This window comes from Dipodomys ordii, unplaced genomic scaffold (genome assembly GCF_000151885.1).
Source record: "Dipodomys ordii isolate 6190 unplaced genomic scaffold, Dord_2.0 Scaffold35, whole genome shotgun sequence".
Lineage (NCBI taxonomy): Eukaryota > Metazoa > Chordata > Mammalia > Rodentia > Heteromyidae > Dipodomys > Dipodomys ordii.
In genome coordinates this window covers 3,150,669-3,177,168 of record NW_012267251.1, presented here as the reverse complement: position 1 = coordinate 3,177,168, position 26,500 = coordinate 3,150,669, and the positions used below count along the sequence as shown (strand labels likewise).

The following is a 26,500-nucleotide window of genomic DNA, read 5'->3' as shown; positions in this document are numbered from 1 at the left end:
CAAATATATAACTAATTCTTTAGAGCTAAAAAAAACTAGTAGTTTCAACTAACAATAACAGGAAAAATATAATCAATGTGTCTTAGGTCTGGACCAATCTGAACAGGTACAAAGCACATTCATTAATAGCACCAGCAATGGTTTGTAACCTAGTTCAAACACTTTTGTTTCTTGAGTAACTTTAAAATCTTACCTTTCTTCTGATTTGGAGGAGGTCTTGCTTGAGAAACTGTAAGAAGGGGGGGAAAAAATCACAACTGAGTGTTAAAAAAACCATATTCTTATTTTCAAGCTTTTACAATGAAGGCCTAAAAATTGCCAGTATTCACACTACTAGCTATAAAAATTTAAAAAAAAACATACAAAGTATTTTCTCAAGTAATGTTACCTCTCTGCTTCATCAAAATATGAAAATGACTTAGCATTCCTCAGCAATATTTTATGTTCATGGACACTAAGGTTTGATACGAAGGAAATCATCACACAGTAAATGCAAAACCAGTGGATAAAAAGCACACAGCAATTGGCCAAAGGGCCACTGGAGAGCACAGCTATTTCACTGGGAGTTAGGATCTAAATACCCGCTTTCCAAAGAACTTTTGATTTCTTCTTAGGAAGAGACTATTTAAGTAAGGAATAAAGTATATTTGAAGATTTATGTTATACACATGATCTTAATATATCTATGTTACCAATAATATTAACATTATCTTGACCATAATGTTGTTATTAATGGTATGGTAATGATTACATTTTGACATAAATTATGATGTTGATTTCAATTGATTAAATAATTTTGGTTGTGTTAGAAACTATTGTTTTACTTTTTTTTTTATTGGTGGTAGGCCCTTTACCATTTGAACCATGTCTCCAGGCCAGTTTTACTGGTTTTTTTTTTTGTTTTGTTTTTTATGATCAGTCGTGGGGCTTGAACTCTGGGCCTGGGCACTGTCCCTGTGCCCTTCAGCTCAAGGCGAGCATTCTACCGCTTGAGCCACAGCGCCACTTCCGGTTTTCTGGTGGTTTATTGGAGATAGGAGTCTCACGGACTTTCCTGCCCGGGCTGGCTTTGAACCACAATCCTCAGATCTCAGCCTCCTAAGTAGCTAGGATGACAGGCGTGAGCCACCAGCGCCCAGCTCAGTTTTACTGTTTTTAATATGAGATAGACTTCATAAAGCATCAAAAAAAAATTCAATGGCATTATGACAACTGTAACTTAACAGATGAATACTAAAAATAAGAAGTGCTGCAGATTCAATTTTCAGTATCTATCCATGTAATAAAATCTTAACAATGAGGGCTGGGAAGGTGGCTCGGTGGTAGAGCACTTGCCTTGCATGCCTGAGGCCCTGGGCTCGATTCCTCAGCACCACATAAGCAAAAAAGAAAAAAGCCAAAAGTGGCTCAAGTGGTAGAGTACTAGCCTTGAGCTGAAGACCTGAGGGACAGCGCCCAGGCCCAAAGTTCAGTCCCCATGACCGGACCCCCCCCCCAAAAAAAAATCTTAACAATGAGACTCACAAGACACTATGTTGCAAATGAATTTTACAACTTGGAGGGAAGGAAAGGAATGGGGAGGTGGGGAGAGAAAGGATAGTAGGAGAAAAGCAAAGGAGGGGTAACAATTCTCAACAAGAAATGTACTCATTACCTTACTCATGTAACTGTAACTCATTTTTACAATAAAATAAAAAAAAATTTTGGATCTGGTTGTGGGGCCTGAACTGTGGGCCTGGGCGCTGTCCCTCAGTTCTTCAGCTCAAGGCTAGCACTCTACCACTTGAGCCACAGCGCCACTTCCGGCTTTTTTTTTTATTGTGGTGCTAAGGAATTGAACCCAGGGCCTCATACATGCAAGGCAAGCGCTCTACCACTGAGCCAACTTCCCAGTCCCAATAAAATAAAATTTTTTAAAAATCTTAAATGTATTCTATGTGGCATATGCAATGTTGGAGTTGGCTTTATTAAAAAAAAAAACAGAAAAAAAGTTAGAAAACATATTCTTTCTTCATGATGCTGTAATGGAGAACACAAGACACTAAGAATTGTCAAGACCACAGAACTTCACAGCACCAACACTGATTTGTGCAAATTCTTCTATAACTTAAAAAATAATTTAAAAAAAATTGGGCATGCTGAAGGTGTGAGGAGAAGCTATGCTGCCCTGAACAGAACAGGTCACTTAAGAGGTGGGGACAAGGAGGCAGTACATTCCAGGACTGCATGCAAAAGGGAATCTAGTCTGTGTGCTTCTTGCACACGAGGACACGGCTCAGCAATTCTGACACTGTTGTATGTGTATACAGTACTGTGTGCATTTACTGTGCTACATCCACTGGCCTGCACTAAGTGTCTGTGTGCATTTACTGTGCTACATCCACTGGCCTGCACTAAGTGACTGGTGAACAGTTGTGGGAAACTCTAACTCAACTGCCAGGTTTTAGAAACAGATACTAAGAGAATCAAGTAAGACAATTTTCAAGTCAGATACTAAGAGAATCAAATAGACAATTTTCGAGTATGTTTCCTTTAGAGACAACACTCCTGCTACATTTTAACTAATTCTTCAAACTCTTCTGTACAAGTTGTTAGATAATGTGATCTTCCAGGCACAAAAAGCTCACACAAGCACATATTTACTGTTGTCTTTTCATTGTTCCTTTTATTGAGAAAAGCTACTGAAACTTTCTCAAATCATTTCTAGAAAAAGAACTCACAAGTCTGATCATCTATACAGTGTAATCTGGCATATGATATTTTAGTATTTGAGGAAAAATGAATGACAGTACCGTCCCATGAGTAAACAAGAGACAGAAGCTGCTGTGCGTACAACAGAGGGAGGGCGGACAAGGGCAGGAGGAGGGCGGAGGGCGGACAAGGGCAGGAGGAGGGAGGAGGGAAGACAAGGGCAGGAGGAGGGAGGAGGGAGGACAAGGGCAGGAGGAAGGAGGAGGGAGGACAAGGGCAGGAGGAGGGAGGAGGGAGGACAAGGGCAGGAGGAGGGAGGACAAGGGCAGGAGGAGGGAGGAGGGAGGAGGGAGGACCAGGGCAGGAGGAGGGCGGAGGGAGGACCAGGGCAGGAAGAGGGAGGAGGGTGGAGGAAGGACAAGGGCAGGAGGAGGGAGGAGGGCGGAGGGAGGACAAGGGCAGGAGGAGGGAGGAGGGCAGAGGGAGGGAGCCCCTACTTCATGTCACTCAGTTGACCTTTCTTTTTGGTAAAGGCATCAACAAATGGACTCAAGAATTTAAAATAAAGGCTGGGAAAACCAAATGCAAGGAAAGGGCAAAATACAAAACGCCCCAGATGTCAACGTCAGGTGCTAGGGGCTCATGTCTGAAGTCCTAGCTGCTCATAAGGCTGAGACTTAGAGGATTGTGGTTTTACACTACACCAGTCCAGGTAGAAAAGTCTGCAAGAGTCCATCTCTAATTAACTAGCAAAAAAGCAAGACTGGAGGCAGGGCTCAAGTAGTGGAATGCCCCAGCCCAAAACGAGGAAGCGTGACACCTCTGAGCTCAAGCCCCAGTATAGAGACTGTGTGCACGCATGGAAGTGGTGTTCCACGTGTATTGAAAAATAAGGATCACAGGTTTAGGAGGAAAAACAACTCCAGAGGAGTATTCACAAGCTGTCAGGGCAGGGCGCTGTGACACCCGTGCTGGCAAGCTTGACCAGCAGAGGCAAGGAGGCAATGCAAAGCACTCAATAATAAGGGTCTGGCTTTGTTTTTTCAACAAAGATTTATTTTAGTATAACAGGCTAAAGTAGGGAAAGAAACACTGCCTGCTCCCCATGCAGGAAATGGGAGTTTGAGACCCCTTCATAGCCAGGGTCTGCTTCAGATGACTTAAATGTGTACCCGCATTTGCCACTGCCAGGGATATTCCTACGGTAGGCTGGTTGACTGCACTTAGCCTCAGTTTCTTCCTATACACAGAAATAATAATTCCTACATCATGGTAAGTGGTGTGCAGACATTAAAAACAATAATGTTTATTAAGTTCTTAGCCAGATCATGGTATGTATTTACAATTTCCTGACCCTCCAGCTAGAGCTGATGCTAAATGCTGCTGCAGCAACTCTACTACATAGACAGAGTGACTCCAATGGCAAGCCAAGAAAAGGCCATGAGTAAAATCACTATTGCTGCCCTGTTTGACTTCAAATGACTGTACTCTCTACTTAAGTAACATTTATACAGAGCCTATGTAAAAGCCGGTTATTATTAAATGGTATGTGAAATAGTAGTTATGCCTCTCTTTGAAAGGACTCTCAGAGAGGTGGATCCTAAGAATAACACACACACACACACACACACACACACACAGAACATACTAAGAAACAAACTGAATGTGTAAAGTGTCTTTTAGCTAAGATATGTAGAAAAGGCCTCTCAATGAAAGTGACATTTAGGCTGGAATTTCTGAAGGATGAGAAGACGCCAACGTGCAAAGAACAAGTGGGTAAGCTGACCACAGGAATGTGTGCAAATGCAAGGGGTAGGAAGAAACTGCTATGTTTACAGAACTGAAACAATGCAAATGTGCAGACCACAGGGAAGAAAAAAAGGGCAAAAGGTGAACTTGCACGTTTAAACAGGAAGTCAATTCTCAGAGACTTTTGTGCAACATTAAACAGTCAAAATTATGATATTGTTTAGGCTGGTTTTGAACTCCTGGACCCAAAGCAACCTGCCTCCAAGCAGCTGAGACTATAAGCACACAATACTCCAGGAGTCCTAAATTCATATGGGGGAAGTGGAGAAGAGGACATGTAAGGGGATTTGAATGATACCTCATACTTCACTAGGCAAGGGCTCTACCCACTGCCCCTGCCCTTCTTGATGCCGGCTGTTTACAAAAGTCTCTTGTGTAGCTGGAATCACATGTGTGCATCATGTTCAGCCCCTGAGTTTGTATTTTAGAGCTATCACAAAATCCTATCACTTCTAATCCAGAAAGTGACATGATTTGATTTTCATGTCACACTTTCTGCAAAAGAAAATAATGGATTTAGACAAGAGATCAAAAGGGGAGTGTGTGAAAGCACAAAGCTCAGTTGGAACAGGTACAGTAATCTACAATGGTGCTCCTACATCATTCGTGGCTTAGGGATAAGAGGCTTTTTCTCTTTTTAAGTTTCAATCTAAGACCATTGAATTACTTTAAAAAAAAAAAAAAAAGATGATCAAGCCCTTGAATAGTATGACAGTAATTTACCCTTAAATCTCTTGTACCTTGCTGGGGTCCAGAAACAAAAGACAGATGGACTGATATTGGTCTACTGACCACAATTTAAGATGCTCTCTAGATATATGATGGTCTTCAGTTGAGCAATAAAGAAAAAAGCAAAACAAGTAAAGTAGAAATACAGCAAAATAATCTGATAGAACCCAAGGACAGATAAACGAAGTGTAAGGTCCACCCTGGAAGGAGGTACAGACTCCTCCCTCCTCTTGGTTAAGTCTCCACCTCCCTGAGGTCACACTGGCATCTGGTGTGGCCACACCTCCCGGCCCTGGCCATGGTTAAGTCTGGCCTGGCTGTGGTTCAATCCTGGTTTATTCCTGCTGGGTGGGCTTCCAGCTTGACCAGAGGTGGCCTGCAAAGAAACCTTTCCCTTCCTGAAAACCATGTGCTGCCCTCCTTCCTCAGCTGCCAATTTAATTTACCTAACAGAAAGACCTAAGGAAATGTGAAGAAAAGTATGTCTGTGAAGGTTTTAGACTATTAAACAGACTTAATGGAGATACTAGTTATAAAGAAGCAGGAAAGTGTCCACTAACAGATTTGAAGGGAATAGTTTTATAATGTCTGTGTCATACCTAAATGGAAAACAGGTATGTTAATGCATAGGTTGGAGGGTCTAATTGAAAGCTCAGACTTGGAAGTCATCAGCACACAGACTTAAAATTATAGAATAAGAGTAGAAGTATGTCAAACAGTATGTAAGTTATAAACTGTATGGCTGAATAGAAGACCTTTTTAAACAACTAACCTAGAGCTATAGGTCATTTATTGACTTCAGAATATCTATGAACTACAAATGAAAGATTAAGGCTGGAAAAGTGAAGTGTAGAGGTGTGTCCATTAGAAACAAAGTAGGAAAAAACAGGTATTGCAATGGTTTAATCAGGTGAAAAAAACAATAGCCAGCTGCCAGTGTTCACACCTATAAACTGAGGTATGAAAATCATAGTTGGTAGACAACCCAGGGGAAAAAATCCTCACAACTTTTAATGTCCAATTACTCACAAAAAAAAAAACCGCAACTGGAGACATTATTCAAGTGGCACAGTGTCAACCATGAGCAAAAAAGCCAAACCAAGCCGGGCGCTGGTGGCTCACGGCCTAGCGTCCTAGCTACTCAGGAGGCTGAGATCTGAGGATCGCAGTCGGTTAAAAGCCAGCCTGGGCAGGAAAGTCCGTGAAACTCTTATCTCCAATAAACTACCAGAAAACTGGTAGTGGCGCTGTAGCTCAAGTGGTAGAGTGCTAGCCTTGAGCTGAAGAGCTGAGGGACAGTGCTCAGGCCCAGAGTTCAAGCCCCACGATTGACCAAAAAAAGCCAAACCAGGAGTGCTGTGCCCTGGGTTCAAACCCCAGTACTGACACTCAAAAAAGTCTATCTAGGGGGCTGGGAAGGTGGTTCAGTGGTAGAGCACTTGCCTTGCATGCATGAAGCCCTGAGTTCGATTCCTCAGCAGCACATAAGCAAAAAGAAAAAAGCCGGAAGTGGCGCTGTGGCTCAAGTGGTAGAGCACTAGCCTTGAGCTGAAGAGCTGAGGGACAGCGCCCAGGCCCAGAGTTCAGGCCCCACGACCTGACCCCCCCCCAAAAAAAAAAGTCTATCTAGGCTTACCTAGACTTATATTTCTAAATTAAATGGAAAAAATAAGTCCATTTTTAGTTACACTCTCCCAAAGGAATGCCTTAAGGTTGAAAATTTTTAGGAGTTAAAATATTAAATTTAATCCAGGAATTTGCCTAGTACAATAGTACTATGTAAATATTTGACAGAAAGGTGCAATAAAAATTTTGAACTGCTCAAAAACAGAGCACCATGCTTGAGTTACGTCATCCAGGAAGAGATCAGACGTCATTTCCAAATGACACAAGTCTACTTACCAAGCACCAGCCTCACACACTACACATTTACTGCTAAGTGTATTTTTGATATGTGGGGATTTTCAGATTTAAGAAATTCTAAGTGTATACGCACCAAATATAAACCTTCTAAGCCAGGTTTTCTGAGTGGAGATAAGAGTCTCATGGCCTTTCCTGTCTGTAATCCTAGCTAATGGGGAAGCTAAGACCTGAGGATCTCGGTTCAAAGCTAGCTTGGCCAGGAAAGTCTGTGAGACTCTTCTCCAATCAGCCACCAGAAGTGGCGCTGTGGCTCAAATGGTAGAGCACTGGCCTTGCGCTGAAGAGCTGAGGGACAGTGCCCAGGCCCAGAGTTCAAGCCAAAAGGAAGAAAGGAAGGAAGGGAGGGAAAGGAAGAAGTGAAAGGATGGAAATGAGGGAAAGAAGAGAGGGAGAGAAGAAGAGAGGGAGAGAGGGTAGGGGGGAGGGTAGGGGAGGGGAGGGAAGAAGGAAATGTATTCATTAGCTGATATATGTAACTGTAAGCCTTCGGTACAACACCTTTATAATAATTTTTTTTAATTTTAAATAAAGGGCCATTTCTAAGGGGAAGGTAAATCCAGGAAATCATTCCAATTCAAGTGTCAAATAATTTTAATGCAACTTTTGAAGCACTTCTAGGAATACCTAATATCGTGTACAGAGTTTTAGAAGTTGTTTGTATGGTGGGAACATACAACAAATAAAAAATTCAAGTCTGCATTATTGCTACTACATTTTGAGAAATATCACCCAAATTCTTGTCTATGAATTTCCAAATCTTTTTACTTTCTTTATAGTCACATTGAACAGTACAAAAAGAAAAAAGAAAAAAAGAAAGAAGAGGGAGAGAAGGAGGAGGGTATAGGCTAGATGGTATAGGCTAGCACTTGTTATGCTAAATTTAAAAAAAAAATCAAAAAACAAATCTAAAACACTTAAATGTAGTATTGGCATCTCCATGTATCTATAGAGACTTCTTTGGAGTATGGTACTAGGAAATAACTTCAACAATACCCTTGCTTAACACATATTTCTATGTGATTACAGAATTCTAGGTGCTCTGTAATAGAGATGTCTGCAATTCTGTATCAAAGTCAAATAAATATCAGTCTATTGAAATTATGATAATGTATTTCTATAGAAAAAGCCACACACATAATTATCACCAATCTAGTCAGTAAGAAAAGGAATAGACAACCTTCTAAAAACACTTCTGAAAAAATTCTCAACCAAAACAAAAATATCAACCTTTTAACTCTGACTATATCTACTTGTTCCCTACATAGTATGGCCAAAGAACCTATGATAGTGTCAAACAGTGTATAATCCATTTCATCAATGACCTTTAAACCAGATTGAGGAAAACACTACTTCAGTAAAGAATATTAACAAAATCAGGTAAGCTGTTTAAATGTAGCACAGGAAAACAATGATCCTGTACGCATTTCATTTCATTGTGGTTGTTTGTTAAGACTGTATTTTTAATGATACTAACCAAAGTTAAGCAAGCATATCTATAATCACTGGTAGTCAATTAATGTATTCTAAGTAAACTTTCCGTTTCTTTGGCATTATCACACATATAACTAAAAACAGGAAAAAAAATCATTGTAATGACTATGTAGAAGAAAAAAAATCAAAGTTTCATATTTTTACCTGGCCTCGGTACAGGCTGGGCTGCAGGAGTTTGAGTCTTACGGGCAGATGCACCTTCCTAGTAAAAAAAAAAAATAGCCGTAACCATGTATGACAGCACAGTTCCTTTACATAATAGTTAAACATCCAATTATTGCCAAGAAATCCTTCACTGCTCCCATTCAATCATTCCTCTAAACCATAACAATCGAAGATGTAAAATAACTAAATAAAACTATCTTTAGCAGGGCACCGGTGGGTCACGCCTGAAATCCTAGCTACTCAGGAGGCTGACATCTGAGGATTGAGGTTCAAAGCCAGCCCAGGCAAGAAAGTCCGTGAGACTCTTATCTCCAATAAACCACCAGAAAACCAGAAGTGATGATATGGCTCAAGTGGTAGAGCACTCACCTTGAGCTGAAGAGCGCAGGGACAGTGCCCAAGCCCAGAGTTCAAGCCCCACGACCAATCAAAAACAAAACAAAACTATCTTTAATATTACTGGTCCTGAAGTAGAGCAATAAAAATCCTTAGTGGAGGGGCTGGGAAGGTGGTTCAGTGGTAGAGTAGATTGTCCTGCATGCACGAGGCCCTGGGTTTGATTACTCAGCACCACATAAGCAGAAAAAGCAAGAAGTGGCGCTGTGGCTCAAAGTGGTAGAGTGCTAGCCTTGAGCTGAGGGACAGCACCCAGGCCCAGAGTTCAGGCCCCACGACCCACCAAAAAAAAAAAAAATCCTTAGTGGAAAATAAATTTAAATTGTTACCATAGAAAAGACACTATGAGCATGTAGTACTTTTTAATGATTTGCTTAATTGCTGACCACTTTAATACTCTCAGAAATGCCATTACCTGCTTTAAAATCAAGTCAATCTTTTTTCATCTAAAGAGTTCCAAAAATAGAATAAAATAAAATAAAGAGTCCCGAAATGAATAAATGATAAAAAAAAACCCTCATGTTAGCAAGACATAAGCAGTATTATTTGAAAGTCCATTTTAAAAAGATACAAACATTTCCAATAAGTACCTTTAAAATTGGATAAGATTTGTTGTATTTGAATTATGAGCAAATAAGAATACCTTAAAAAGTTAACAGCAAATCTCAACTAATGACTAAGCGGTAACATGTACAAAGAAATAAGCTCCAGGTGAATGAATGAATTATATACTCAGGAACAGATGCCTCCAAAGTGCCTGCAATCACTGGCAAGCAAACCCACGATTCATGGAGAAAACTCAGCACAGCGGACTGAGTGAAGATACAATGCCGGAAGAGGTAGAATGGTAGTAATGTCTTTAATATCTACCATCTTCATTTAATGTTCTTTCTGAAAGGTACATTTCACCCCTAACCATTCATTAAGCACCCTGAACCTTATCACTCTCCACACCCTACATAACCCTCTTTTACCACTGTCAATCACATCAGATTTTTATCAAATCTCAAGTTGTCTGAGTCACTAGAGTATAATTCTGCTTAATTTTTGAGATAAGAAAGAGGGAAAAGCCAGTTGCTGGTGCCTCATGCCTGTAATCCTAGCTACTCAAGGGGCTGAGATCTGAGGATGATGGTTCAAAGCCAGTCCAGGCAGGAAAGTCTGTGAGATTCGTATTTCCAATAAACCACCAGAAAACTGGAAGTGGCACTGTGGCTCAAGTGGTAGAGCACTCACCTTGAGCTGAAGAGCTCAGGACAGCACCCAAGCCCAGAGTTCAAGCCCCAGGACCAACAACAAAAAAAAAAAAAAAAAAAGGAGGAAAGAAAGCCAGAAACAAGACAGAAAACTGACATGACCACAGACTACCGATTTAAGTGAGGAAATTAGGAAGATTTCTGTGGATAATCATGCTGTTGGTCAATGACCATCCAGCTACAAAAGCACATTCCATCATCAGGTAAAGGCCAGTCCAGTCCAGCCCCACCCCGTGCTCTACTCCAGGCCACAGCATCACACCCACACCCGCTCCCAGGAGACAACAGGGCCGCCATCGGGCATTTGTGTTTTCAAAACATTCGCACTAGGAGAAAAACCTCTGCCCAGTTGGAAGAGGAAAGTGTCAGCACACGTTCAGTAACACAGGCAAGCAGGCGGGCTGGGGCATGGGGCTGAGTGTGAGGAGAGGTCCAGGGGGAAGGCGAGGAGGGAAGAGAAGGAGGGGGGAGGGAGAAAAGGGGGGGCACCCTGGAGGCTCACACTTGTAATCCTAGCTATTCAGGAAGCTGAGATCTGAGGATCAGGGTTCAAAGCCAGTCTGGGCAGAAAAGTCTGTGAGATTTTTATCTCCAATAAGCTACTCAGAAAAAGTTGTAAGTGGTGCTGTGGCTCAATGGTAGAGCACTAGCCTTGAGCACAGAAACTCAGGGACAGTGCCCAGGCCCTGAGTTCAAGCCCCAGCACAGGCAAAAACTAAAACTAAAACAAAATGAAAACTTATTCCTAAAGATATAAACAAAATCCAAGTGCCTGTGCAGTGTGCTTGCTGGGTGATGTCTACTCTGAGCACAGCCTTCCCCTTTGCTCAGAAGTGTGAGCCACCTGAACTAAACTTACCTAGCCACATTTTCTCCCCTGAAAGTCTGAAAAGCCACGCTGAAATGGAGTAATCTGAACTGGAGTCTTGGTTTGGGGGATGCCTGTGCACAGGAAGGACCAGAGAACGAGTAGACAGACACAGAAAACGACAAGTAATCATGTAACATCACAGAGAAACAAGGCAAGTTTCCTTGATTTCTGACAGCTTTCCAGTTTCTCAATGTATTCTTTTAAAGGCAAAGATACAATTCTTGGCTTGAGGTTTTATGAAGTATTCCTATATAGTATGATAGTGGATATATTTTTCTTTAACCAAATAGAGTGGTTTTCTGTTACCTGAAAGACAATTTAAAGAACTGTAATCTCAATGGAAGAAAAATACTCTATTTCAATCCCTATCTATTCACAGTAATTAAAACTCTGACCCAGGAATACAATACTAATTTTATTTATAGTCACAGAAAAATTGGAATACACAGTGCTAAGCAGTAACATTACATTACAAAGAAGCAAGATACTGATTAAAAACCTAAATTAATACCAGTTTTTCATTCATCATTCCAGAGTGTTTTCTTGGTTTGAAAACTAGTTCAACAGTAAATGCATCATACCAAAAAAGAAACAAATACAAATAAACTTAAAAGACTGTTTTAAAAGACATAAGGGGATCATGAAAATAACCTCCTTAGTCATTAAACATATTCTAAAATATTTGGCAGGCTAGCACAGTATTTTACATGTGCCACCAAACCAGGTGTATATTCCTCTAGCAGGCAATAAAAGAAAGACAACTGAGATGGTTAACTGTGCTGGGCGCTGATGACCCAACCTTGAAATCCTACTCAGGAGGATGACATTTAAGGATCATGATTTGAAGTCAAAGACAAGCTAGGAAAGTCCAGGAGGCTCTTACCTCCAATTAGTAACCCAAAACCTACCAGTGGAGCCTGTGGCTCAAGTGATAGAACACTAACCTTAAGCACCAAAGCTCAGGGCCTGGGTGCTCAAGTTCCGGGACTAGTACTCTCACCCCACCCAGCCCCCACAAAAAACTAGAGGTGAACAAACTTGGTAAGTGGCCCCTGCAATCCACAGTGCACCTGGATAGAACAAAGGGCAGGCTGAGACAGCACCCCCTGTATCCTAGCAGAGAGCCACTCTCCTGCTTCGGCTCTGCGTGCTCAGGCCTTTGGGGCTCCTGGGTCTGCACCAGGCAGCCTGTAGACCCTGTGCTTCTGAACCAGTGTTTTAAAATAACTCAAAATACAGAGCAGTGGGTGAGAAGCACTGATCCGAACTACTCCAAACTCTTGTAAGGCTTTCTGAAAGTGTTTCTGCTACCTCATGTGACAAGTTCATCATCAAATACAGGCACATGAAAAATAGAGGGTAACATTAATCTTCAGAGTACGAACTCGTTTAGGCTTAGGCCCTATCCCTAGGACTTCTCATTATGGACATATAAACATTCCAAAATCTAAAATCTGAAAAACTTCTGAGTATGAGCTGTCAAGGGCCCTTAAAATGGAGTTGGTTGACACCTGTTGATTACATCTCAGGCATATCCTCAACTGCATCTTTAAACTGGGCTGCTAATTGGCAGATGTAAACCAGTCCTTGAAACATTGTTAACTTCTGTGACCAGTACAATGGATCCCTTTCCCTAAATTACCCTGAGACTCAGATGACCCCAATCCCTCCAATCCCTTTCTTTTCCTTTTTTCTTTCCTTTTTTTCGGTCAGTTGGGGGCTTGAACTCTGGGCCTGGGCGCTGTCCCTCAGCTCTTCAGCTCAAGGCTAATGCTCTACCACTTGAGCCACAGCGCCACTTCCAGTTTTCGAACTGGTTTACTGGAGATCAGAATCTCATGGACTTTCCTGCCCAGGCTGGCTTTGGGCTGGTTTTGAACCACATTCCTCAGATCTCAGCCTCGTGAGAAGCTAGGATTACAGGCATGAGCCTCCTGTGACCAGATGGTTGTGGATTTTGTTTTTGTGCTGGTCCTGGGGCTTGAAATCAGATCTGAGCATTGTCCCTAGACTTTTCCACTCAAGGATAGTGCTCTGCCTAATTGAGTCATAGCTCCATTTTGAGCTTTTTGGTGGTTAACTGGAGATAAAATTCTAACACTTTCCTCCTGGGCTGTCTTTGAACCATGACCATGAGATGTCAGCTTCCTGAGTGTAAGCCAGCGTAAGCACTGGCACCATGTCCCAACCCCTTTCTAAGCAAAATCGCTTCCACCTCTACTAATGCCTAACGCACGAGCCAAACTCATTAAAATCCAAAAAGAAGAAAAGGAGAAAATACAACTAACATTTTAGACAACATTTGGAGCACTTTTCTTTCAAGATTACCTGAACCTGTGTTTTCCCACACCTCAATACTAGTTAGCTCCAAATAAGTGTGATTTTCTTTGTTCTCAACTAGGTTAATTTTGTTCTCATAAAATCTACAACGCATTAACGTGGCTTGTCACATAAGTGATAAACATATAGAAATAGATGTTGTTGGCTTATTTTCTACGGAGAATGTAGACTAATACAGCAATTAAAATTGAACCACAAGAAAGTAAGAGCCAGGGTCTGTAATAATTAATATCAGCCAGCAGTTAAAAACAAAGTGGGGGACATACTTTACTCAATGGTATAGATTTGCTTAGCATGCTTCATATCTTGGGTTCCACAGGGTAGGGATGGGGGTGGGGGGGCAGGGCTGCTGAGGGGAAGGAGGAAAAGAGAGTAAGACAAATGCACACTCTTAAAAGAGACATGTTGAAAGCATGTCTCTTATCTAGTGACTGAAAACTTCCATCCACATGAGTGAACCTGAAATGTTACAGAAATGGAATTCGCACCAACGGCTCACACCTGTAATCCTAGCTACTCAGAAAGCTGAAATTGGAGGATACTATTTCGAAGCCAGCCTAGGCAGGAAAGTCCATTTGAGTCTTGTCTCCAATTAATCACCCAAGAAAGTATAAAGTGGAGTTGTGGCTCAAGAGGTAGTGTGCTAGCTTAAGCAAAAGATGGTCAGGGTTAGTGGGACAGTGCCCAAGCTCACGACTGGCGGGAGGGAGGGAGGGAGGGAGGGAGGGCGGGGGAAAAAAGAAAAGAGAGAAAGAAAACGGTAATTAGCAACAGTACCAAGCATGTGTATTGATCTCCTTCAATATCAAGGTCTTCTGGACAAATCATCATTCTTTTTTCCCCCTTTGGTGTATGCACTAGAGCCTGAACTCCGGCCTTGTGCTCCTGCTTGGCTTTTTCACTCAAAGTTAGACAGAGCTCCACCACTTGAGTCACATCACTTCCAAACAATTCTTTTGCGGAGCTCACTGAGGATTAATCAGGGGATTATCTTTCTTCATTGAAAACAGGATTATTTTATGTTTACAGTAGCATGGCTGAGGAAGAAGGTCCACTGAATCATTTCAGTAGCTTAATGGGTCCAAATTCATAATGGAGCTAGCAGGCAGTATTAACGAAGCTGAAGAAACCTGATATACAAATCTTGAGTTCCCAGTTCTAGCCTTGCCTTTGCCACATGAAATAGGACCTTTAGGAAAATATTGACCTCACAGGAACTTAGTTACTTACCGTATTTGTAAAAGGAAGACAACAGCTTTTGCAAAGGTTAAGTTCTGCTCCGATTCCATTTTTGTTCTTAATAGATTAAAACTTAAAGACATATCTAATGTGGTTTACTTCAATGACAGTAAGATTAAAGTCACATAAAATTTTTGATGTGAATAAAAATGCAATGTTCTTCTGCTTAATTAGCTCTGTATACCAAAGGGTATGTGCTTCAAATTGTTTTTCTGATATATATAAAACACCTTTTCGCCTGCTTTGCAAAGTTTCTTTATATTAATGACTCCATACCTAATCAGTCCATAAACAGTCATACTGGAGATGGTCATATGAATTTAGAATCAAGCATGCTAGCTGCTTCCTCCTTTCTTCAAAAAAAGGCCTTTGAAAAAAATATTCTATTTACTTACTACTAAAACTTGATTTCCCTTCTTATCTACTGTAACTATTTTGGTAAGAAACTTGCTCTCTGATACTAATGAATTCTGGCTATGACTCTTTAAGAAGTCCTAAAGGGATGTTGACACCTGAATTTTCATTGCTATATACACGTTGTTGTACACTAGTAATGTTAAAATAAATAAATAAATAAACTAGTAATGTGTTGGGTCTGAATAAAAATAAGATGGCAAACACTGACACTTGTGGTCATTCTGAGATTGCCAATCTGCAGTTGGGCTAGTTCATCCTTCGTAGGTTCAAAGAAAAGTAAAAGTGGTTCACATATCATTAATGGACTTCATGGGGAAATTTTAAACTTTCAAGAAATATTTAATTTTTCTTTAAAAAGCAACAAATATTTACTAAAATTAAACAACCAAAAATAGGTCATTCATCCAAATCTTTCATATGATGAAAAAACTACATCTGTTTGTGGGTGCACACCCACATCAAGACCTCACTCAGCATGCTTGCCCACAACTGGCACTCTGCCAGACCTATAATCTTGTACTTCACTGGTTAATTGGAGATTGAATCTCTCTTTTCTGCTAGAGAAGGCTTAGAACTTAACCTGACAGAATTACAGAAATGAGTTGCTAGGGTTACAGGTGTGAGCCACTAGTACCCTTCAGATGACATTTTGTTTTAAATAAAAGGAGTGTAAACTCCAAATATTACTATGCAAAATTATCTAGAGGCCTCCACAATTGAAGCATCTAAGTACAATGTCAAATTGCAGTTTTCAGAGTAGTATGGTGCAGATTACATCTGACCCAAAATATTAAGAATCTTAACAATGAAAAGATAGCTAGCTAGTTCTGATGAGTATCATCAGCTAAAATATGCCTTAGATTTCAGTACCAATGACTCTAACATAGGAGTAGAAACCAATGGAGGGAGGAGTAGATTATGTCTCTCTTGTGATATTGTTCAAGGCCATCTTCTGTTGCTTGGTGTTTCAAGTTTCTTTTGCCAAGGACATACAGCTGAATCTGAGTTGTACTCAATCTAACTAGATGGTGCCCAATTTGAGGTTTACATCTGATCGATCACCTTAATAACCATTCAAAAACTATTAACTACATGAATAAAGGAATAATTATTTCTAAACACAACACAAACTAGGAATTAGAAGATATCAATCACAAAGTTCCTTCAAGGCACCCCTCCAGGGTGACATCCATCAAGAAAAGTCAAAGCTATGGGACTATGTTTCTGGTTTATAACATTTTTTTCTCTCTCTCATAGTAATCCTTCTATTATTTCTAGAAAGTCACATAATAAATACTAGGATAAAATATAATTAAAATCTTTATTCATTTGAAATAATATTTTGTAGAGACAAGTGAGATGAAAAATACATGTAACTATAAACATATAGGCAAAGCTCCACAATTATAGTTTCTGAGAGTTACTGTCCCTGAAGTATCAGGGGAAAACTGAGAATTTATTTAAAAAAAACAACAAAAAAACAATCTGTCACTGTGTTCACAGAAAAACAAGAAACAAGTTCCCAAAATACTCAGGAGACTAGCCACACTGAGTAGGAATTCCAAGTGCCTAATACAAAATCTGTTTGTGGCAACTGCCTAGACCACCTTGAAATAGCAGGATAAGCAAACGTAACTGGGACAAATCTCATCACAAAGAAGATGTTTTCGTGAAAGTACACCACATTATATCATTGTTGAATTTTATGATACATGTACTTCTAAAAAAATACAAAACAGTTAATACTGAAAAGCGATTGAAAGTTAACTTTTCTGCCTTTAAGAACAGTAGGAACCACAGAGAACAAAGTCAGTAAACTGTCACACTATGTGTGGAGCGATCCATGACAGTCCATTGACATAAACAGAGGAGAAAAACCTAGGCTACAGATGGAAGATAAAAGCATCGATGAATATTAACCCACACCTTATCAAAATCAAAGCGGTTAAAAGAAAAAACATCTTCAAGACCAGGCATGCACTGAAGAGGTTAACTTAGTCCAGGGTATATTAAAAAGGTGGTATTTGTTATACCTTACAGAAGCGTGTAAGACACAGGACAGCCACCATCTAAGACGGAAAATATTTAGAAAGCCTATGCTTTGTTTTTAAAGGAATTAAACTGTAAGAAAACCATAATCTCCATTTCATAATCATTCCATTTTCATACGATCCACTCATCACTACACTTGTACTGAATATATAGGATCTGTCACACAGAAGCAAAATCTCTAAGCCTCTCCCTACCTTAGGCTTTTAGTCAAAATGAATGCAAACAATCACGTGGGATTCAGCCAAGCAGTGACGTTCAATTCTGCTCTGTCAGAGAGAGCATCTGTCAAGCCCACATTTAAACTGCTGCCTGCCTGTGCGGCAGCTGAGGAAGCGTGGATTTCATATTACAGCCTAAAACCCCCGTGAAACTGCTCAAAAATCCTTCCTGCAGCTGCCAGGCAACAGCGAAAGGAGGGGAAAACCCTGCTCTGTCCCCACACACCCGGAGCTCCAGGTTCGGGCTCTGCTGCTTCACAGTGCAGCTCAGTGTTATCACTAGAAATATGGATACTGAGAAGAGAACACAGCACTGCATTGTCCAGCCAGGAAAACAGCAGATGTAAAAAGCTTCAATGCATCAACTGTCGGAAAGAGTCAACAGTGCTCCAAATAGAACGGCCAGCTCCGGCTCTTTTGTTTAACAAAGGAGAGAGAAAATGAAAGAAAGGGAAAATCTCAGAAGACGCGGACCCATATGAACCAGGAGGATAACTGGAAGACACACAGACAGATGGACACTGGACACTGGAAAGCGACCGTGGCTGGGGGATGTGCGCATGTTCCATAGCATCTTTCTGCCAAAAGTGTGTTCAGTGGCATAATCCTCTCCACACAAACGGCCTGACCAAGGAAGGTATGTCGCTATCTTGTGTGTGATGCTGGTTTAAATGTGTTGCCTTTGTGTGGCCCTGGAGGCACTGGGAGTTGATAAGCAAGTTCATACAGCTCACTGCCCTTGAAACTATTAAAGGATTCCTAAATATACGATTTTAAAATCTGTTTTGTTCAGAAAACAAGCTGTCACTGCTTTCTTCAGCTAATATGTAGCTTGAAGTAGCTCTGGAATATCAACATAGGAGAGAAAAAATAATAATAACTAGGTATAGATAAAGAATTATCCGAGAAAATAAACTTAACGTCTGTAGCCCTTTACAGTAAACATAGCAATCCTCTATTAAATTAGGTCAAATTGAATACTGATCTAGTAAATTAAAGAGCACTCTTGAAAATGGCTATCAAGAGACAATGCAGTGAAATTACATTAAGCAGTATCAAGCATGGTCTTTGCATTAGAAGCTTGGCTGAGAAGTCCTTTTAAAACAAAATCTTAATAGCTCATAGAAATGATGTCCTTCCTCTAACATCCACCTCCCCAAATAAAGGAAATAGGTAATAAACACAATCTAAACACAATCTAAGAACAGGCCAACAAATCTTAGGTATTACTGAGCTACAGGATCACATAGGTTGTATGAGTTTATGCACAGCATAATACCACAGTGGTCACATGTTATTATAGATCCACGAACACAACTTTAAACAAAGAGATGTCAATAGTGTTGTTTTTGTAAAAAAAAAAAAAAATACCCTAATTGAATCTGTACACTTTCAGTTTAGGTAACAGACTTATTCTCAATGATCAAATCTAAGATTATTTCCTAAGATCATCTTAAAAGTAAAATAATAACATAAAAAGATACTTTAGATATAAAAAAATCCACTAACAGCATTACAAGATCAAACAATTCATATAAATGTAGCTAATGTCTTCTAGGCTATATTACCATGCAGTAGTAAACTGCTGCCATTCATGTGTATACAGGACAAAGATAAATCAAACTATTTTAGCAACAATACTCATCAAAATAGCAACTCAGGACTCAAGAAGTCAGGTACAATTTTCCAAATCTACCCAATCTTGGTTTTTCCCAGCTTCGTACAATTCATTACCCTATTATTTAAATAACTGCAAAAGGCAAACATTTTTGACAGGCAACCATTGTATTCCAAAATTAAGATTAAACAAATTCAATATTAATTCTTAATCATAACCACAAATGGTTATCTTAATAAAATTTAAAATCGTGAATAAAAATATAGTTATAAAAATCAAGTCCCTCTTGGTACTTTGATCAATGTTATAGTCACCAATTAAGCAGTTTTATAAGCTAGATATTTCAAAATGCAAGTTCAGAAGTTTTTCTATAGAAGCAGCACTTACATCTAGACCTTTCCACCAAACTAAATACATTCAGTTTTGAAAGTCAAATGACTAAAACTCTGTATATGTGAGAGAGAACCACATTTTATGACAGCATGCTTACAAACTTCATAAGATATAAGTACATATTTATATTTTGAAATGAGATAAATGATAGCTATTTCTAGTCTAAAAATATAAAGTGCAAAACTGCTATTTTTGTATACCAAGGTATTTAACTTTTATGTCTTCTCACTTGGCAAGAATTAAAATACAACAGGCATTAACTAGAGAATAAGTTTATCATTTAGTTAAAGGAGAAATAGTTACTTCAATTTTGTTTTCTCTTTAACAGTAAAATTATGGAAAATACCTGAAAACTTGTAACAAAAAATTTTGAAGGCCAGAGTTTCACATGAGTTTCATTTTATCAATGGGAGATTAACAAATAGGCTTATGTGGATTTCAAGCCTCTTCAGATTAGTATTAATAAAATCACAACTATCATGAATAAAACGTAACACCATGTTAATCACATGGTATTATAAAATTATATTAGAATCACAATTATACACTTATACTAGAGTACAATTTGCTGTTTTCTCTGCTGGGAAATACTTTGGAATTTATTAGTACTGTACTACCTTCATTCACTTCTTTAGTCTTCTATTCATATCTGATCTTATATTTGTTGCTTCTTAAACAATGAATTTATACTTTTAGAAGACATACACACAAAAAAAAACCTCAGCCAGGTTCTAAACACTACTGTAACAACAGATAGCAAGCTGATAGATATAAATTATGTCTAGAATACTTGAAGCAGATCAAATAAACCTGTTTCTTTTCAATTTATATACATAGTCCTCATATGCTCCAGTCTCTTTATGAGGGAATGCCATTACTATTTACAGGATATATCATTTTCTAATAAAAGCTTTAAAATAATTTCTTAGACAGAATGGTCAAGTATTTGTAAGTATAAATAGGAAAATACAGTTTCTAAATCAAAATACTCAGCTCTAATATTTTCAGCTTACTCATAGAACAGAAATTTTTGTTGATACAGAGACTATCCTTGGTTTTTATTATAGCAATGTGATATTAAAATTCTTGTAAGTAAACTAATAGTGAACTAATTTTTTAAAAATTCCAAATTATGAAAAAAGGATTGTACACATTTATCAAAACTTTTTGGTAATTTTTATTTGATATTATGATTGTTAAAAGCAAATTTAATTTCAGAAACTAGAAATTATCAAATGCTGGTGTCTGCTGTTACACTTTAGAGATTTATTCAAATTCCTACCTACTTGCTCCTCCTAGTGGCTACTGCCAGAATAGCACTTTCATTCATATACATCCAACACTCAATATTTTCAATGTGCCTATCATTATGCATGTGAATTTTATTCTACAATAATTCAGTGATACCGAGATTCACATGCTATTACTACCTAAAATAATTCATAGCACAGATAAATATTTCGCTGAGCATGGGTCAGTATCACAGGCTAAACCCATTCATTTACATGAATAATTTCAAATAAACAAATGTTCCCAATTAAAACCTTACTAGTTTTTTTTAGCTTAAAGAAATAATATTCAGGAAGAAATTCAAAATTAAAAGTACACACTCTTTAGTATCCTATCCCAAAAGTTTGTTTCTCTTCCTTTCATGCAATTCAATTCCAGTTCATCTACCTGTATTTTCCCCCACCACCCAAATCCTTGGGCCAGAAAAATCTAAGAATTCAGAGAAAGAAACTGAAAATAAACAAGTTTATGCTGTACACTGAAAAGGTTTTTTTTTAGTATCTGACATCATGAACCTCTCATTCTGACATTTCTTTTTTTTTATTAATTAAGCAGTTGTACAAAGGAGTTGCCATTTCTGACCTGCTAATTTGTTTTTAATATAGGGGGCTTTAAGTGTTAGCCTACAAGAAGACTAAAAATTAACAAATCCTCTGCATCCAAATACAACTTAACTCATGATTTAAAATGTATTTTGTAGAAATTTGATTTTTAAAAACCATAGGTAACTAAAGATAGTTGCTTGCTGTCTTTTAAAGTCAACCTTAAAATGCAAGGACAATAACCTTTATATACTTCCTATCTGAAGTGGAAGGTTAAATTAGCAGAGTACTCAAAACTGTTAATCATTTATTACTGTCTAAAAATCCTACCCTGAAGTTACTGGACCCTGAAATTCATTTTGACAGGTGCATCTTCTCATTGACTTCCTCAGCACAGTGGGGGCCAATGGAAACATGCCCAGCAGTGTACTGTGACTAACAGAACTCTGCTATAATCAACCTTGCACCGTCTGTCCCATGACTGTTACATGACCATTTTACAAAAAAGGCCGCTGACAGAGCACCATACCATCAATGGATGTCAAATCCATTTTAATTAATGTCAATAAATTTTCCATCTGCTCAAGGCCTTCTTACACGGCCTCTGTCAGGAAGCTAGTAACATTTTTCTCTTCTACACACATACAACCTTTAAAGTTTTAACCTAGATCAAAGATACAAATGACCAGAGCTACTGAAACAATGACATAATTAGAAGAAAAAAAAATCTATCGCCTCCCTGCTCCCCCACCAAAAAGGAAGAAAGAAATTAATCCTGTTCTCACTGTACTGCCAAAAGGAAGTAAATCACAGGCTCTGCTTCTGGGCTAGCCTATGTTCACAGCTTTAAAACTTCTTCCTAGTTGCCTTAATTGTATTAGTATCCAGAGCCCCCTTCAGCCCATTTTGAGAGCTATGGCACTTCTAAACCGTTATGCTTCGTCTTTACAGAATGACTGCCAGGGACACGTGGCTGAACTGAAAACAGATGACAAAGAGCAGCACTGACTCAGGAGAAAAGCAGTATTTGGGGCCACCGATACCTCACACACCATTACTGGGTTATTTACAACATGCTTCAGTGGAGAAGACGGCACTGCTGCTTTGCAAAGATGACCTGGAATGCTAAGAGGTCTCTGTTCCGAACCCATCTTATCGGGGTGCTTTCCCTGGTGTTTCTTTTTGCTATGTTTTTGTTTTTCAGCCATCATGACTGGCTGCCAGGGAGAGCTGGATTCAAAGAAAATCCTGTGACATACAGTTTTCGAGGATTTCGTGCCACCAAGAGTGAGACAAACCACAGCTCTCTTCGAAACATTTGGAAAGAAACAGTCCCTCAGACTCTGAGACCCCAAACTGTAACGAACTCCAATGACACAGACCAGACACCACAAGGAGTTACAGGACTGGAGAACACACTCAGTGCCAATGGGAGTATTTACACTGAAAAGGGTACTAGGCATCCAAATGCTTATCACTTCAAATATATCATCAATGAGCCTGAAAAATGCCAGGACAAAAGTCCTTTCCTAATACTGCTAATAGCTGCAGAACCTGGACAAATAGAAGCTAGAAGAGCGATTCGGCACACTTGGGGAAATGAAAGTCTAGCACCTGGTATCCAAATAACACGGATTTTTTTGTTGGGCCTAAGCATTAAGCTAAACAACTACATTCAACATGCAATATTGGAAGAAAGCAGACAGTATCATGATATAATTCAACAGGAATACTTAGACACATACTACAACTTGACTATTAAAACATTAATGGGCATGAACTGGGTTGCAACATACTGTCCACATATTCCTTATGTCATGAAAACTGACAGTGACATGTTTGTCAACACTGAATACTTGATCCACAAGTTGCTGAAGCCAGACCTGCCTCCACGGCACAACTATTTCACTGGGTACCTCATGAGAGGCTATGCGCCCAATAGAAACAAGGACAGCAAGTGGTACATGCCACCAGACCTCTACCCAAGTGAGCGCTATCCTGTCTTCTGTTCCGGAACTGGTTATGTTTTTTCTGGAGATCTAGCAGAAAAGATATTTAAAGTTTCTTTAGGTATCCGTCGTTTGCATCTGGAAGACGTATATGTAGGGATCTGTCTGGCTAAGTTAAGAATTGATCCTGTGCCCCCGCCCAATGAGTTTGTGTTCAATCACTGGCGAGTTTCTTATTCAAGCTGTAAATACAGCCACCTAATTACCTCTCATCAGTTCCAGCCTAGTGAACTGATAAAATACTGGAATCATTTACAACAAAATAAGCACAATGCCTGTGCCAATGCAGCAAAGGAGAAAGCAGGCAGGTATCGCCACCGTAAATTACACTAAAAAAGAAGATTGTTGGCTCAAGTGTACAATCTGTAAATAGTGTTAAAAAAGCATGTATAGTAAAAAAAAAAAATCGATGACATCTATAGGACAAGTTTTAGTTAACAATTCACCACATAAAAGAATGATTTTATTTCTGAAGGTAATTCTTAATACTGCAATGTTATATGATTTTTAAGTACCCCAAAAGAATCTATTTTAAAAAATGTATAAGGGGATTATGTGTATTAACATGCAATAACAAGCATGCATCATACATCAATGGGTCAAGTCTTATATTGGGGCCAATAAAATGTATCTGCATACATTTTCCATAAAAGTTTTCATTTGAAAAAATGAAAGAAGTCAAAAGACTTCATTTTAGATTTGACTTCTCATCTGAATATAAAAACTAAATGTAAATAAAACACTATTATCAATTTTAAGGAAACTTTGTAATTGTGTAAAGGACAAATTTTCAGACCTATAATAGAGTTCTAAAGACTACATTCATGAATTAAGATTTAGTTGAGTTATTCCATAAACTCATTCAGAAAGTTCAGCTGTTTTATCAATGCAGTTCTCATCTAAGGATTTACTTTTTTAAAGTAATTGAGATACTCAATTTAATATACATTTTGGGAAAGTTATTTTGACATAACATGATTAAATGTGAAAAAGTCTCAGGCTCAAGTTTTTATTTTGAAAAGTTATTAAATGCTTCAAAACAGGTAAATTTTCTTTGATTGGTATTAAGAGCCATTCTAGTAATTCAATGCTATTTGATTAGATTGAATGCTGCACTCTTCAAGTATACCACTATTTAACTTCAACTCCACCTGATGTTTGTAAAACCCAATCATGTTCCTCAAACAGGAGAACATAATCACTTAAAAGGCATCAAGAAGATGCACTGTTGAAGAAAGAATGCAATAGCAGTTTCATGCAATACATTTTGACACATCTAATAAACTGCAACATGCAGGAAAGCTTCTTCACTGGCAACAGGTGTGCAGGTGCCGTACTTATTTTATGGCACCTATTTCTGAGTCCCAAGTTTACAAGCCTACAGTTCTTAATTTGGTAGATGACAAATATTCTACATCACCAATTAAAAACTTCCAGGGAAGGTTAGGGAGAAGAGTTAAAAATGTTTGATGAGCACTTGATTCTTGGAAGAGCAATGTATACAATGCACTTTTATCAAGTTTTTAATAAAAAGGTTAAACAGAAGAGCCTTCATTGAGTGTCATGATACAAATATTTTCACAATTTGTTTGGCTGCATTATGAATTTTACAATCAAGACATACTAAACCATTAACTTTAAAAAAGTATTTTTATCCCCCATAAGGACATATATTTCTCAAACTTAAGTCAGGATGTTTCTTATCTAAATTCTAGTAACAATCATTTTTATCCCTGATTGCATTATGAAAGGATAAAGAACCAAAATAGCTTAAAATCATGAAAACTGTTTAAGTTTCTACTATTTAATATGCTGATTCCTACTTCTATTTACCTCTTATTTTCTAATTAGTAGCCTAAAGTGTTCTATTCTACATGAAGTAATTCCAAGTAAGTTGTGAAACACTCCCAACTACTGATTCCAGCCTATTTTTCGTTTATGTTATATACTGCAGAATGACCAACATTACTAAGCAAAACTCATACATACAAGGATAACCCAGTCAGATCGATACTTACTGAAAATCAAAAGACTATCAGGGCGGAGAAATTCCCTCTCATTTATACCTCAGAAATTTTTTTTTAAAAAAAGGGTGGGTGGAATGTGTGTGAGTGTACACAGATGTGTGTTCAGGTGTGTAACCACAAACGCTATTTGTACAAATTATGATCATAGTAAGTATAGAATCTTTTAAGAACAATATTTTCTTCTGTAAAAATTCAGGCTTAAGAAAAGACTTATAAAAATGTATTTCAAAAATAAGCACAGCCAAAAAAAGCTGGAGATGTGGCGCAAGCAGAGTCTAGCCAAGCACAAGGTCCTGAGTTCAAATCTCAATAACTTTTACCATAAGTTAAAAAGCAGACACGAAAAACAGACTTCTTAGCAGACATTTAAATTTCTTTTTCAGGTATAAATTTAAAATTATTTCTATGTTCCTAATAATTCCACCTTGAAAAATGATGATAATGTGCTAACATTCTGAGCGCTAGAATGGCATTAGAGTAGGGAAGTTTCTTAGTAAATCCCCAAATCTGTATTTTGCAGGGTGGTGGTGAATACCTATAATCCTTGCACTTAGGAGGCTAAAATAATACCAAGCTCAAGGGCAGCCTGGGCTACAAAAGTATATCCTGTCTCTCAAAAAAAATTTTATTTTAGCTAAAGTAAATAATCTACAATTATTTATTATGACACGTCACTCTCTACTATTTGCAAGTTAACTGAGCTGAGAAAGCTAATATTTAAATATATTACCAATTGTTAACTGTGTTTTATTTATCCAAGTACTATGTAATTTTTGTATGCATAAAAATATAATTTTAAATGACAACACTGGATAAAGAAAAAGATTACAAAATCAACTGTGTATGTTATGCTCGGAATGTGAATAGATATTTTAGAAGGAAAATACCAAAACTTTGTTTACAATGTTAGTTTACTAAGATTAGATATAATGAAATCCTAAGTCACCTCAATAGTTCACACTTCTCATCTCTTTTTTGTACATGGAACAACCTTATATTCTAACCTAGAACCTTATTTATATCT

At 38.4% G+C, this 26,500-nt stretch overlaps 2 protein-coding genes across 2 annotated transcripts in view; one reads left to right on the top strand and one right to left on the bottom strand.

Moving 5' to 3' along the window:
* The window catches only part of Cdc73 (cell division cycle 73), a 92,192-nt gene that overhangs the window by 19,299 nt on the left and 46,393 nt on the right, over nt 1-26,500 (bottom strand). The window contains exons 11-12 of the mRNA XM_013017291.1: nt 8,788-8,845; nt 194-229 (exon numbers count right to left, since the gene is read on the bottom strand). Coding sequence (XP_012872745.1) covers nt 194-229; nt 8,788-8,845 — 94 coding nt within the window. The remainder of the gene's footprint in view (nt 1-193; nt 230-8,787; nt 8,846-26,500) is intronic.
* Nucleotides 17,759-25,061, top strand: B3galt2 (UDP-Gal:betaGlcNAc beta 1,3-galactosyltransferase, polypeptide 2). The gene is made up of 2 exons (XM_013017457.1): nt 17,759-18,234; nt 22,392-25,061. Exon 2 carries the CDS (start codon nt 22,514-22,516, stop codon nt 23,780-23,782), a length of 1,269 nt encoding a protein of 422 aa, XP_012872911.1. The 5' UTR covers nt 17,759-18,234; nt 22,392-22,513; the 3' UTR covers nt 23,783-25,061.

Coding starts and splice junctions, on each gene's coding strand:
- B3galt2 (XM_013017457.1), top strand. CDS start 22,514: ATGCTTCAGTGGAGAAGACGGCACTGCTGCTTTGCAAAGATGACCTGG.